At 38.2% G+C, this 14,793-nt stretch overlaps 1 protein-coding gene across 1 annotated transcript in view; it reads right to left on the reverse strand.

Moving 5' to 3' along the window:
- The window catches only part of EYS (eyes shut homolog), a 906,089-nt gene that overhangs the window by 810,846 nt on the left and 80,450 nt on the right, over positions 1-14,793 (reverse strand). The window contains 1 exon segment of the mRNA XM_075747398.1: positions 1,410-1,569. Coding sequence (XP_075603513.1) covers positions 1,410-1,569 — 160 coding nt within the window.

Consider the following 14,793-nt stretch of genomic DNA (forward strand, 5'->3'; position numbering starts at 1 on the left):
TTCCCTGAACACTGAAGTCACTTTCACTTGAACTCAGTCATAACTCATTGTTTAGTAAGGTTAAATTGTATTAATTGCATACAATTATTGCCATTTACTATATCCTGTCAGACTTTTGTTTCATGATTATGTTGTATGGTAGAGACCTTACTATTCTATCAAAAGCCTTGAAGTATTGTAGTGAAACATTACTTTTATTAAAAAAATTCCGTAATTTTAGTTGTCATACCAATAAAAAATAACCCAAGACTAAATTGAAAAAGAAAATCATACAGGTGATAAGGTGGCAATGAAAAGAGAGGTTGATAGTTACAACTCTCTGGGATATGATTCTATGATTTCTTTTTCAATGGTAGCAGATTTAAAGTGTGTTTCCTCTGTATATTATGAGCATTTCTTTAGATTAATTTGATTTCCATTCTTTAGGTAATAAATATTTGGGTTTTATCTTTCAATTGGTTAGCTTTTAAATTATGTTAATATTTTTGGCACTTATTTTTAGATTTATATACATATGGCTAATATCTGTTTCTGTAATGTTACCTAAAACTGGAGCGAATCATGTTTCAATGCTTCTGTTTCAGCTCCCTCTCTAACATAAGATTAGTGAAGAACTGTAGAATCCATCTTAAATGAGCTTCTATTTAAAGGGTAAGGCTGGAGAAAAAATTGCAGACTGTTTTCCTTGCCAGCTAAAACCCAATGTGGTTAATCTAAACTACTTTTCTAGGCTTCTTTTGCAGCCAATTGAAAGAGAAACACTCCTGAAGTGTTTCAACCACTAACAAATATCTAACACAGGTGATCTTAATTCCCCTTTGAAAATGCTTACTCACTGATCATACATAGAGCCTTGAAGTCTTGTTTACCAGGTCTCACGTTACTTTAGACCTCTGAAGTCAAGTAAAATGAATCAGTTAACCCCATCCCAAGTTAAGTTGCATAAATCATTGGTGGCTCACCAAGGAATTAAAATAGGAGGCAGAATTCAGCTCTCAGAAAGATAACTAAAGTTAATATCTGAACAACTACAGGCTGATACAAACTAACAAACTCCCTGGACTCCATTGCTTTCATTAATTAGATCTCCAGGAACTGTAATCAGAAGGCAGACATCTAGCTCACATACAGAACTTCTACATGTAGTCACACACTTAGTCTCTTAAACTGAAGCTGAAGTTTACTTAAGGTCTATTCTTACTATAACCTTAATTGGAAGCTTCAAAATAACCTCTAAATTTGATTTAGATTTTGTAGGCATCACAGCAGAGGGCAGAAAATGCAAAGAGATATGATTACTCCTCCAAATACTTCTCTATTCCTTATTTTTGAAAATTCAGGATTCTTATACTTGAATATTTTAAAGGAAATGAAACTACAAACTTCTACATGATTTGTATATGCCTTACCTGTGAAATTATGAGGACACAAACACTGAAAAAAAGGTTGTTCTCTCAGTTGGCTTGTATCGATGCAAGTTGCTCCATCAGAACAACTATTTGGATAAATTAAGCATGCATTTTCAGCAAATTGGCAGAATTCTCCTGTCCATCCAGGTGCACAGAGGCACTAGATATAACAAACACACAAACAAACAAAAAACAACCACAAAGAAAACACAAAATGAAAATGTAATGTGAAAATTTTTAGAAATTTCTTTGGGTCTTGTATTTTATTACTGAGTAAAAGTACGGTAGAAAGCAGAGTGTTACATCCAGCTGAGACTATTCTTCATGGCTGTATTTGTAGACAATAAAACAGTTTAGAGAGGCAGAACTCATCTACCATGTCTGTTGAAAAAGTGTGGGAAAAGAGGACACATGAGTAGGAGGAAATGGCAAGATAATTGCTGGCTGTAAGGGATGGAGCTGGCCGCAGGAACAGAAGAACTGAGTGTGCAAAAAGGATTTAAAAGGCCTGGAGGTGAGGGAAAAACCAGGCAGTGATACTAACACAGCCTGAAAGACAAAGACAGTGGTCAACCATTAATGAGAAAACATAATATAGGGTTTCTATTATACATTCTGACCCTATCTGTTAACTAAAATAAATAAAAATAATCTCTTCAGAGGAAAGGGGAAGATTTGAAGCTATCTAATGAAGGTTTTAAGTACAAGGCTAGAGGTGATCCTTTAAGAAAAAATAAATTTCTGGGCTAATGCAGATATCTTTGGTAGTCTTAACGCATTGCATGTCTTTTGTTTTGGGACAATGACAATATAATTATGACTCATTGGACAAAGAGTTTCATTTACCAAAAAACCCGAACTAAAATATAGGAACAGATGTAGTATTATTATTCCATTATTATGATAGAAATTATTATTATTAAGCATTATTGTGATTGATAGAAACATGTTGGCAGAGTCTTTTTACTTCAATATCTTTCAAGGACCAAGACTCACCATTAAAAAAAGAGGAAGACACTGGTTATAACCACAAACAAAAAAATAAATGACTCTGAATATATTCTATTGGAATACAAGCTTATATTAACTTCTCAAAAGAGTCCTATGAGACCTATAAATTACAAGTGCCCTGATCAGGATATAATTGAGAGTAGCTTGCTTTGAATCCAATTATAAGGGGAATAAAACAATACAGCCAGCAGTAGCATAAAAGTATTTTAGAACACTGTGAGGGTGTAGCCAGGCACAACATATAAGCTTTTTACATGAGTATGTGCACAATGTGACCACTGAAAGGACAGAGAGTTGCACATCATAGAACTAAGAAAAAGTTGCCAAAGGACAAGATTAGCGTAAGGCTTGGAAAATAGGCAGGACATATTGCTGAATACAGAAGAAGAATGACTAGAAGACATAAAAAAGCCCCAAGGCAAGTAATATCAGGAGGACACCCTCCTTTTTTAAGGGGTGTGGGGTGTGGGGGTGTGGTAAAATAGCATAAAACATCAAATATGAAGAGGAAGGATGGAGAAGAAGGAAGACAAGCTAATTTCAGTAATGAGTTCTCTCATCAAAGAGTTCATGACAAAGATTACCTTGACCTTGGGAACTAAGAACCACCAAGGACTGTAGCCATCAGCACTAACTATATGGCATCAGTTCCATAGTATTGTATAATCACAGATAATTTAGAAAGTAAGTGTTACAGAATAACAGTATGTAGCCATAGTGAGAATGACTAATAATGTTTTAAAGCTATTAGCATGAAGTATGCTATTCATGAATTAATTAAGTAAAGTTTTTTTTTTAAAGTTTAAAACTGGCCCAACCTATCAGTCTTCTAAACATTCCCATTACAGTGATCTCTGATTCCCTGATGTACATGGTTTGTAAAAATGAACAGTATTCAGGTGGCCAAGTGAAGCCTTTAAGACAACTGTAATGATGGGACTCCCACATTGCATATCTCTGAATTGAACTAATGAAACAGCAGATAGCTAAAGTGGGCTGTCATCTACTGAGTGACCCAGAGATAAGAGGAGCATGATATGCAACAGAATTAGTGTGACTTACCTTTCAAGGGCCTGGAAGAACATAATGTTCTCCAGCAACTGTATATTCCTTAGTCCCTATTTTCTGAATTCATAGCCCTGCATCTCTCTGTTGTGACCCCTCACCTAAGAGAGGCCTACAGGAAAGCTAGAGAGAGACTGTTTACAAGGGCCTGTAGTGACAGGACAAGGGGTAATGGCTTTAAATTGAAAGAAGGTAGACTTAGATTAGATATAAGCAAAAATTCTTCACTGTGAGGGTGGTGAGACATGTTGCCCAAAGAAGCTGTGGATGCCCCCTCCCTGGAAGTGTTCAAGGCCAGGTTGGATGGGGCTTTGGGCAACCTGGTCTAGTGGAAGGTGTCCCTGCCCATGGCAGGGGGATTGGAACTAGATGATCTTTGAGGTCCCTTCCAACCCAAACCATTCTGTGATTCTATGACAATACCCATACACAACTCTGCCATTTCCCAATTTAATTCCCCTCAATCTTCAGAAACACCTGCCACTCCCTATGTACTGTCCTTGTCCTTGATGTTATGTTTGCTTAAATTTGACACTACTACAAAAATGTAAAAACAAGGTGGCATGTTTAAGGTATCTATAGGTACATCTACCTTTGTCATTCAGTATACAAAGCTTCCCCCAAACAAATCTATAACAATATGATTAATTCTGTATGTCAATATATTTTACATTCATAGAATCCCAGAATAACTTAGGTTGAGTGAGACCTTTGGATGTCAGAGCAAGTCAATTTTAAAATCCAAGCTGGTTGCTCAGGATCCTGTCTAGTTGAGGTTTGAATATCTCCAAGGATGGCAATTCCACAGCCTTTCTGGGCAACTTGTTGCACTGCTTAACTACACTCATACTACGTTGTGAACAATTTCTTCTTAATACCTAGTCAGAATTTCCCTTGTTGCAACTTGTGCCAGTTGCCTCTCACTCCTTTGCTGTGCGCTTCTGTGAAAAGTTTTGCTTTGTCTTGTCTATGATCACGCATCAGGGAACTGAAGAAAAGAATTACGTCCCCATTCAGTTTTCTGTTTTCAAGGCTAAACAAACCCAGATCCTTCAGCCTTTCCTCATACATCATGTGCTGCAACCCTTTCACAATGTTGATGGATCTCTGCTGGACTTGTTCCAATTTTGTCGAATTCTTTTTTTTTTTTTTTTTTTTTTCTGTACATTGAAGCCCAAAACCACACACAGTACTCTAGGGGTGGCCTCGCAAGTGCTGAGCAGAAGGGACTAATGACTTCACTTGATCTACTGGCTATGCTTTTACTAATGCAAGCCAGTATTAGATGAAGCTAGCCTTTATCACTTTCTGATTACATTGATCCACTCCCTTGTCTTCCTTAGATGCATCCTGTTGAGCCCTTTGGACATATACAAATTCACTCTTTGCCTAAGTACATCCTAGTTTGGCATTCCTCTATCATTGACAGTACTTCTTTCCTCTCAATTTTGCCACTTGGCATAGGCACTTGGGAAACCTGAAAGCTGATATTGCAAGTAAAAACCAGAACAAAGGCACTGAATGTCAGCCACCTCATTCAGCAGTGGGACTACATTATCCTCATTTTTTTTCTGCTGCTGTACCTATAAAAATGGAATTTATAGGATACCTTCTCTTTTATGATTGCTTTTCATAAGGAGAATATTTATTTGGAAATTCTCATTGACTAGACTTAACCTTTTATAACTCCGTCACTCAACATTACTATTTACTGGTTAAAACTGTTTAACCAGTATTTTCTTTCTTTAAATATCTTATTAAGTCCATTATGCAAGAAAGAGCTTCAAATAAGTCCACTTAAGTTTAACCCTCTTCCTAGTGGATACATGTTCACTTAAAAAATCTGTTCTCAGAGATGGAATTGTTGTGAAAACTGTATTTACTTTTAATCTAGCAAAGTGGCTTTTCTGCATCTGGGGTGAAATGTATTACTGGCAAGACAGCATTCAGGAACTAAATCATTATTTCCAGATTATACCTGAATTGTTTTGAGGATAATTAAAGAACAAGCCTTAGGGATGCTTAATCCACCCTTTTCCACCAATATGAAGTATTTTTTTAAAGCTGAATTGCAATCACCCCAACAGTAGTTTTGTTGAAAAGTGGTTGTCCTGGTTTCAGCTGAGAGGATTGATTTTTCTTCATAGTAGCTAGTATGGGGATATGTTTTGGATTTGTGCTGGAGACAGCATTGATAATATAGAGATGTTTTTTGTTCTATGGACTTATTGTTGAGCAGTGTTTACACGAGGCCAAGGCCTTTTCTGCTTCTTGCACTGCCCTGCCAGCGGGATGGCTGGGGGTGCACAAGAAGTTGGGAGGAGACACAGACAGGACAGGTGACCCAAACTGACCAAAGGGATATCCCATACCAGATGACATCATGCTCAGTTTATAAGGAGCTTGGAGGAAGAGGGGGGGGGGGGGCGGCAGCGTTCAGAGCAATGGCGTTTGTCTTCCCAAGTAACCGTTACGCGTGATAGAGCCCTGCTTTCCTGGAGATGGCTGAACACCTGCCTGCCCATGGGAAGTGGTGAATGAATTCCTTGCTTTGCTTTGCTTGTGCACGTGGCTTTTGCTTTACCTATTAAACTGTCTTTATCTCAACCCACGAGTTTTCTCACTTTAACTCTTCCAATTCTCTTTCCCATCCCGATGGGGGGGAGTGAACAAGCGGCTGCGGCTGGGGTAAAACCACGACAGTGGTACATTAACTTTTTTCCTTCTCAGTTTTCAATTGCCTGTTAAGATGACTTGCAAAATGAAGATGTTCACGTGTATAGGGTGCTCTGCTACTTTCAAAGTATATGGAGCTAGATAGATAGTAACCTCTTTAGCTGCTCTGGCATATGTAGTCCAGAATGGATTTTCTTTCATGTGTTCGCAGCGCAATTTATGTAGAAGTCAGTTATTCAGTGGGGAGTCTCTCTGGTGACTGTCTAGCTCTGCAGATTCTTTCCTCAAACCTCTTTCAGAAAGCCCAGAGCCCCTTCAGGGGACTACTCTAGCAAGAAAAGTCACCCAGTTTCCCCCTCCTCTCTCATCCTTTGGAGACCTTGGATGATCTAGAATTTTTAAATGAATGCACATTCATTTATGATGTACAGCAAATATGCACATATCGATATAGAGCAATTGTTAAAAAAGGTAAGGAAAACTACTATTCCACTGTAATTTAACTTCTCACATCAACAGATGTTTTAAGAGAGGTTCACTCTCCACTTGGGCCAGTGCCTTTGCCACTGATTCGTATCACAAAGATATTAGGAGATGAGTTACATCATGCACACTCAGCAAATTTGCAGATGACACCAAGCTGAGTGGTGCAGTTGACAAGTCTGAGGGACCAGATGCCCCAGAGGGACCTGGACAAGCTCAAGAAGTGGGCCCATGGGAACCTCAGGAGGTTCAATAGTGTCAAGTATAAGGTCCTGCGCCTGGATCAGGGCAACCCCCAATATCGAAACTGGCTGGGAGGTGAAAGGATTGAGAAGAGCCCTGAGGAGAGGGATGTGGGGGTAGTGGTGGATGAAAAGCTGGACATGAGCCAGGCATGTGTACTTGCAGCCCAGAAAGCCAACTGTATCCTGGACTCAGTCAAAAGAAGCAGTCATTAGAAGCCAGACTGACCAGTCAGTCAAGGGAGATGATTCTGCCCCTTTACTCTGCTCTGCTGAGACTCCACCTGGAGTAAGTGCATCAAACTCTGGGATCCTCTGCACAAGAAAGACATCAGCTTGTTAAAGCAGGTCCACAGGAGGGCCATGAAGATGATCAGAGGGCTGGAACACCTCTCCTGTGAAGATAGGCTGAAAGAGTTGGAGTGGTTCAGCCTGGAGAAGAAAAGGCTTCAAGGAGACCTTATAGCAGCCTTCTAGTACCTGAAAGGGGCCTACAGGAAAGCTGGAGAGGGACTTTTTACAAGGTCATCTAGTGATAGGACAAGGGGTAATGGTTTTAAACTGAAAGAGGGTAGATTAGACATAAGGAAGAAATTTTTTATGGTGAGGGTGGTGAAACACTGGAACAGGTTACCCAGAGAGGTGGTAAATGCCCCATCCCTGGAAACATTCAAAGCCAGGTTGGATGGGGCTCTGAGCAGCCTAGTCTAGCGGAAGGTGTCCCTGCTCATGGCAGGGGGGTTGGAACTAGATGATCTTTGAGGTCGCTTCCAACCCAAACCACTCTATGATTCTATGATCTCTGATATGATATGCTCATTCATGTGAATCCCTGATTTCAGGTAAAACTATTAGGGCTCTCTGAGGAAAAATGGCATAGCTTGAATTAATTAATTAAATGTAATATAGATTATATTATTTCATTTTTCAGGTGAACATATGGGGAAAAATAGAAACTTTTTTTTATAGTGATAAGTATTCCTCTGGCTTCTAATGACGTAGAATTCTATCAGTGCACATCTCTCATACAGACGGGAAGATGAACTTGACTGTTATGTAGTTTGAGTACGTGACACTTCTCTTTTCATCAGACTTTATAAAATAATGAAATTTTATTATTTAATTATACCTTAGAAAGGGAAATTAAGAATGTGCATTTTTTGAGCATTTGGTAGTAGATGAAGAAAGGGCACATATTGAAGGATGAAAAATAATCAGCAAGAAGCTTTAGGGTGTGCTAGAAACTTACTGTGCAGTATTGGAAACAGCTGCTGAAGGCACTACAAAAGTTATACAGCACATGGAGAATGTATGTCTGATCTGATTGCCATTAATAAACAGGTTAAAGTATTTTATTATAATTTAGGTACTTCAGAAATACACAGTGCTGAGTTGGCTGGCTGAACTTTTCTGGAGTCTTTCTACAGCCATCCTCCTTATATCAAGGGCCCAGCTCCTTATTAGATAGGGAAGTCAAAAAAGAAGAGATTTGGAGAATTTATGTTTTGTTGAAAAGTGATTTAAACTTGAGCACAGGCTTGATTTTAACTGGTTTTGTTAAAAAATAATTAAAACTCAGCTATCTTGCTGTGCTGCTTTTGGTTGGGATAGAGTTAATTTTTTTCATAGTAGCTAGTATGGGGCTGTGTTTGGATTTGTGCTGAAAACAGTGTTGATAACACAGGGATGTTTTCATTACTGCTGAGCAGTGCTTACACAGAGCCAAGGCCTTTGCTGCTTCTCACCCCACCCCACCAGCGAGGAGGCTGGGGGTGCACAAGGAGTTGGGAGGGGATACAGCCGGGACAGCTGACCCCAACTGACCAAAGGGATATCCCATACCATATGACATCACGCTCACCAGTATAAAGCTGGGGGAGGAAGAAGGAAGGGGGCATGATCAGAGTGATGGCGTTTGTCTTCCCAGGTAACCATTACACGTGATGGAGCCCTGCTTTCCTGGAGATGGCTGACCACCTGCCTGCCGATGCGAAGTGGTAAATGAATTCTTGGTTTTGCTTTGCTCGTGTGCGCAGCTTTTGCTTTACCTATTAAACTGTCTTTATCTCAACCCACCAGTTTTCTCACTGTTACCTTTCTGATTCTCCCCCCATCCTGCCAACGGGGAGTGAGCAAGCAGCTGTGTGGTGTTTAGTTGCCAGCTGATGTTAAACCATGACACTTGTACATTTCTTGAACTTTTGCATGAGACATTGGAAAAAAACCCCACCTTATTTCAATGTTAAATGCATACTTTCCTACGCAACGTGTAGGCCTGAGCAAACGGCTTGCACAAATGCAGTGAAATGTGTGAAGGTGCCATGGTCTTATAAAATACTGTTTAGTTACAAAATCGTAAAATATGGGTACTGGTGGTGGGAGCAGCTCACCTCTTTTTCTGCTATTAACCATCATGATTCAGCTGATATAAAGGTACCTGTTTTTCTATTTACAGTGAAAATTTAGCCTATGCTTTTAATAAAAGTAAAGTACTACAGTAGTAAAATTCAGTCCAGATTTATTTTTTAGGTTATTGATTATTCTTGGGACTCATAGGGCCCAGGGCCTGTTTTTCTCTACAGAAAAACAACCAATCTTTTAGATTTGTTGAGTGACAAGAGTGCAGAAGAAGTTGAAATTGTGAAAGACCCAACTACCACTTTCTTTTCATATTTCTCATGAACTCATATTACATAAGGGGTTTTTGTTTGTTTGTTTGCTTATTTTGCTCCTAACTGTGAATAATCAAAGCTGGAGTTCTCTAGTTTTCAGTGACTATGACTATTATCATGATCCTTTGCTGCTCTGGGATCCCAGTTTAATTCCTTTTGGCTGAAGATCATTCAATCATCTGTACATCTTATTAGGAAAATCAGTGTAATTATTTTTCAATGTAAAAAATATTCAAAAATATTCTGTTGTTTTTGTTGGTTTATGTGACCAACATAAAAGAAACATTAGATACTTCTTTCACTCTACTTGTTATTTCTGTTTTAGGAATAGTTGTTGCCATGTGATTAGTTGCTTCATTAATTATTTTTTTTAATAAAGTTTTTGTGGTTTTGTGGAGGCTTTCTGTGATTCTATTAGGATATGAAAAATGTTTGGTGATCTTGACCCACCAGTTCCTATATGGGAAAAGGAAATTCATAAACCAGAAAATTCAAGATAAAAACTTAATTTTTTTTAAATTTTGCACAGCTGCCTAATGACTTTAGTTATATTCAGCTGAAGTGTCAAGACGAACACGGGAATTCTGTTTACAGCCTTTCATTGTGATGACTGTTTAATATTTCGATTGTACTCCTTATTCAGGTGGGAGAGACTGAAGGGCACTGATCTCATAATCTGATATAATATTGCACATTTATGATTTTCTACTAACAATGAAAGTATATAGTTATAGAAAAAAATTCCCAAATGTATAGAGGCTTAACTATGAGCTTGAGCTAGCTGACACTGAAATGTACTCAACACATTTTCAATGATGTACATTGCTCTATATTATCACTCGAAAAGGCTCTTCATCAAGAGGGTGGTCAGTCACTGGAACAGGTTCCCCAGGGAAGTGATCAGACCACCAAGCCTATCAGAGTTCAAGGAGCGTCTGGATGATGTTCTTAGTCGTATGATTTTGCTTTAGGTAGTCCTGCGAGGAACATGGAGTTGGACTCCATGATCCATATAGAACCCTTCCAACATGAGATATTCTATGATTCTATTATTCTATGTGTTACTTACCAGAACTAGGTAACTGTGGGGAATAGTTGATTAATCTGTGCATTTTGTATAAACTGTACATTTCCAGTCCTAATATAGCTTCTGCTTAAATACCTATGAACTCCACTGTTGCCTAACAGTTTTATGACAAAAAATACAGTGAAGTTTTGACTTGGGCATTGAGGATATAAGAAGTCAACATATGGACTGGCAAGGGAAGTGGAAAAATAATATTTAGGAATCACATGAATAACATTATATTATGCAATAAGAACGTCTTATTCAATAATAGCATTATTTCACTGAAAACATTAAAATTGGACGTCATCTGTAAGTTGCTCTGTTTTGTTGTTTGTAGATTGTTTTATTAGTTATTCAGTGTACACTATAGTATATAGAGTAATTACTATAGTACATAGAGTAATTCAGGTGGGAAGAGACACCTTCTCCTGCTCAAACTGTGGTCAACTATGAGATCAGACCAGGTTGTTCAGGACTTTATTCAGTTGAACCTTGAAAACATCCAAGTGTGGAGTCTGCACAACATCTCTGGGCAACCTGTTCCAGTTCTTGACTGACTGCACAGTGAAAAAAATTTTCCTTATATCCAATACGAACATCTATCTATTTGTGTCTACTGATATATATTTATGAAATTTGTGAGGTATTTTTCTTTCCATTCCTATTGTCTAAAGCTCATGTTATTTTTCTCTTTCACTATCCCAAAATCATCTAATCATTTTCCCTCTGCACACAATCCATAGAAATGGCATTGTATTTTATCAATAAAAAAGTTTCATACTGATTATGTAACACATCTTTCACTGTAATATTTATGAATTTTGTGTATTTTATTTTTATTTTTGCTGGCTTATGCTTCTGTTTACTGACAATGGGTTAAAACAACTATGTCATCTTCTCAGAGGTTTTGTATAGAAATTAAAGAAAACATTCTTATTGGTTTATTTCTGGGGCATTTTACTGTCTATTTATATTTAATTATATGCTCTTCTAGTAGGTCAATTAAGATACATTGTATAAAGATATGTAAAGGTATTACATGATAAGAACTTTAACTAAATATTTTTCATAAATTAACTCTTAGAAAGCAGGATATTTAGTTTATTACATGAAGATTTCTACTGCTCATTAGCTTCTGTACTGCTCAGAGATACTTAACAGCACGTATGAAATGTACCTAGGGTGCTTTGATGCTATTTCAATAGAATAAGAAAAGCAGAAAAAGATTGTTTTGACAAAGTTCAAACTAAATACTCAAGTATAAAACTGTACATGACATTTTAAAATTTATGTGAACTCTTCTGTAGAATTACAGCTACAGTGCGGAAGAAAATGGGCTAATTAACTTGTGCAAAACTAGCCTCTAATGGAAGTATCTGGCTTTGAACTACTGCTGTTTGAACAGTCGGCTGGAAGGACAAATACGGGAAAGGCATCAGTAGAATTAATGACGGTGGAAAAGTGGCTTCAGAGAGATGAGACTATATTGCTCAGATAGTCCATGGGGAGAAAACAGTAGGAGAGATTCTAGATTTGTTTAAAAAGGAAAATGACAATAATCTATTTTATATGTTGTACATAAGTATAAAAGTTGCATCTGAGAGCAGTAGATTTTGCAGTGCCAATTTTCATTGCTTCTAGCATTGCTAGTAGAGCTGTTATAAATATTCATAACAATTTTATCACTCCAACCAACTGCTTTAATATATAGTATGACAAACATATTAAACGTTTGTTTTCTTACAGCTTTTTTATACACAGAAAACAAATGTTGAGTGCAGAGGATTTTAAAAGAACCCTAGTGTCTTTTTTTTAAAGACCTGCATTTGTAAACAGGGCAATGTTTTCTCTCAGCTATACTTCCTTTTAATTCTGGATATGTTGTCTAGAGCTTATTTCTTCTTTCATGCAATAATAAAAATGGCTTCTCTAAGAATAAGTCTGAAGCCTTCTTAGCCCTACAAGATCTAAGCAGTGTGACTGAGGTAGCTCAGTTCTGGATATTATTGCTAATTCTGCATAAAGATGCTTTACTTATGGGTTATAAATTCAACCAGACTTCTGGGGATCAAGCATTATCAAAGAGCATTAGGACTGAGAGTGGCTCCTCAGGGAAGAAGTTACAAAGTGGCAAAGGGGAGCAGCGGCAGCAGAGTTTCCAGAAAGGCTGTTCGGGCTCGTGCAGGGTGTACCGCAGGCCTGCGGGGCTTGGCACTGCTTGCCACTCCTCTGAAAAGAAGCAGATTGATTCCCAGCCTGACAGCTGGCTGACGGGTCTGGTTCTGCACCCACAAGGGCAAACCTCATCTGGTTAGGAACGAAACTTGGAGCTTTGTCTGCCTGACTGTAATTTCTGCACAAGTTCTCTTGAATATGTAACACGTACTAGCTTTCTGACATGGGGAAAAAACACAGGAGAAAGAGAGGTTCCCTCCTCACTCCCTCCCTCCCTCATCCTCCCAGAAGGTACATAGTGGCTTTGGTGAAGACAGTTCTTTGTCTTAGTATACGAGCCTCTTCTGCCTCACCAGAGAACACAATAATCTTTGGGCAGCACATATTTGCTGGGTTTTTTAACTTAAACTACAATAGTGTCACCAGTGGTGTTACCGATTATTCATTGTACTCACAATTTTCCTTTATCAACCACATATCCTCTTGGTTCACACTTTGTTGTTGAAATATCTCAGGTTCACCATAACATTCCAAATATAACAGCTATGGCTTTGATATATGGATGTGAGGAAAAGGATCAAAGGAATATAACATGAACAGCCATCTGCAGGACAAGATTTTAGATACCAGTCTTTTCTATTAATTTTTCTATCATGTTACGGTGGATCATACTATTTGATATACACCATTAAATGGATGTCCGTATAAGAAAGCAAAAACTGAGTGACTGGGGAGCAATTCTCTGAAAGGTAAGCATGTTGGTATATGTTTTCATTAATCAGTGTTCCCCAGACATATACAAACACTGGATGTTAAAAGAATGCATATTTCACAAATTACTTATAGAAGTTAAAACTATTCTTTTTGCTTAGCTTCACTCCCCCGTAACAGCACAATCTACTTCCACTGCACTGTATGAACAGTAGCCAGAAATCGGCAGCAACTCCTGCTGCTCTTTTGGAAGGCACTAGGACATCCATTGACGATGACTCCAACATAAAATTTCACATTCAAGTGTCAGTACAGCTTCTCAAAGAAAATTTAAATATTTGCTTTGAATGGCCAACAGTAGATGTAACTGCAAACTGCAGAATGATAACACAGATTATTGTGTCTGTCTTTAATGCTGCCCTAGTGTTTATTTGCCTGCCAACACAGCCCTGCCACTCAGGCAGTATGAATAATTTGCTTTGTCCTTGTCTCAAGTGTAGTGCAGGCAAATGGAAATGGACCTTACAATAGCATTGCTTTCACTTTGTCTTCTAGCTTCAGTTTTTGTGTCTATATAACTCAATTCCTTTGTTAGCTGTAAGCACATTACCTTCCACAATATCAGTGGTTTCTCAGGATGACGAGAGAAAGGCGTATTGACGAAATAGACTTGGATACACTATGCAGACCATGTAAGCTGAAGGATAGTTGGTCATAACATAGTAAAGAGTTAACCAAGAAACCAACAACAAACCCCCCCCCCCCCAAAAAAAAAAACAACCCAGCTATGAATGAGCATTTTTACATCCTGCAAAAAGTGGAATGCATTTTTAATCTGCATGCCCTTCCATAAGAAGTGTATGGTAGAGCAGAAATAGGAAAGAGTGTGTAGTTATTCCAAATCTCCTGCTTGCAACTGCTATAGGGCTGCACCTTCTTCTCCCTCAAATGCACTTCTGTAGGTATTCATAACCAACTTGTGAATTCTGTAACTTTTATGCAATTCAGTGGTTTCTCCCTAGAAAGCAAAGACAGCTGGTATCCCAGAAACTTTATAGTCTTCATACCCTCAACTTTCCCACTATTGTGTTTTAGAAACTGCACTTTCCAGGCTTCCAAAATCTGATCATTAATAGTCTTGTTATGCTCATAATTTACACTAAATTAGTTTAATGCATTTTTTTCAGTATCTTTGATTTATTTTACTTTAATACTAATGATTCGGGGGGGGGGGGGGGGAAGGGATCTTCAGCAGATATAATTATTTTTTCCTTGATCTA

The sequence above is a fragment of the Balearica regulorum genome, chromosome 3 (assembly GCF_011004875.1).
Source record: "Balearica regulorum gibbericeps isolate bBalReg1 chromosome 3, bBalReg1.pri, whole genome shotgun sequence".
In the NCBI taxonomy this organism is placed as follows: Eukaryota; Metazoa; Chordata; class Aves; order Gruiformes; family Gruidae; genus Balearica; species Balearica regulorum.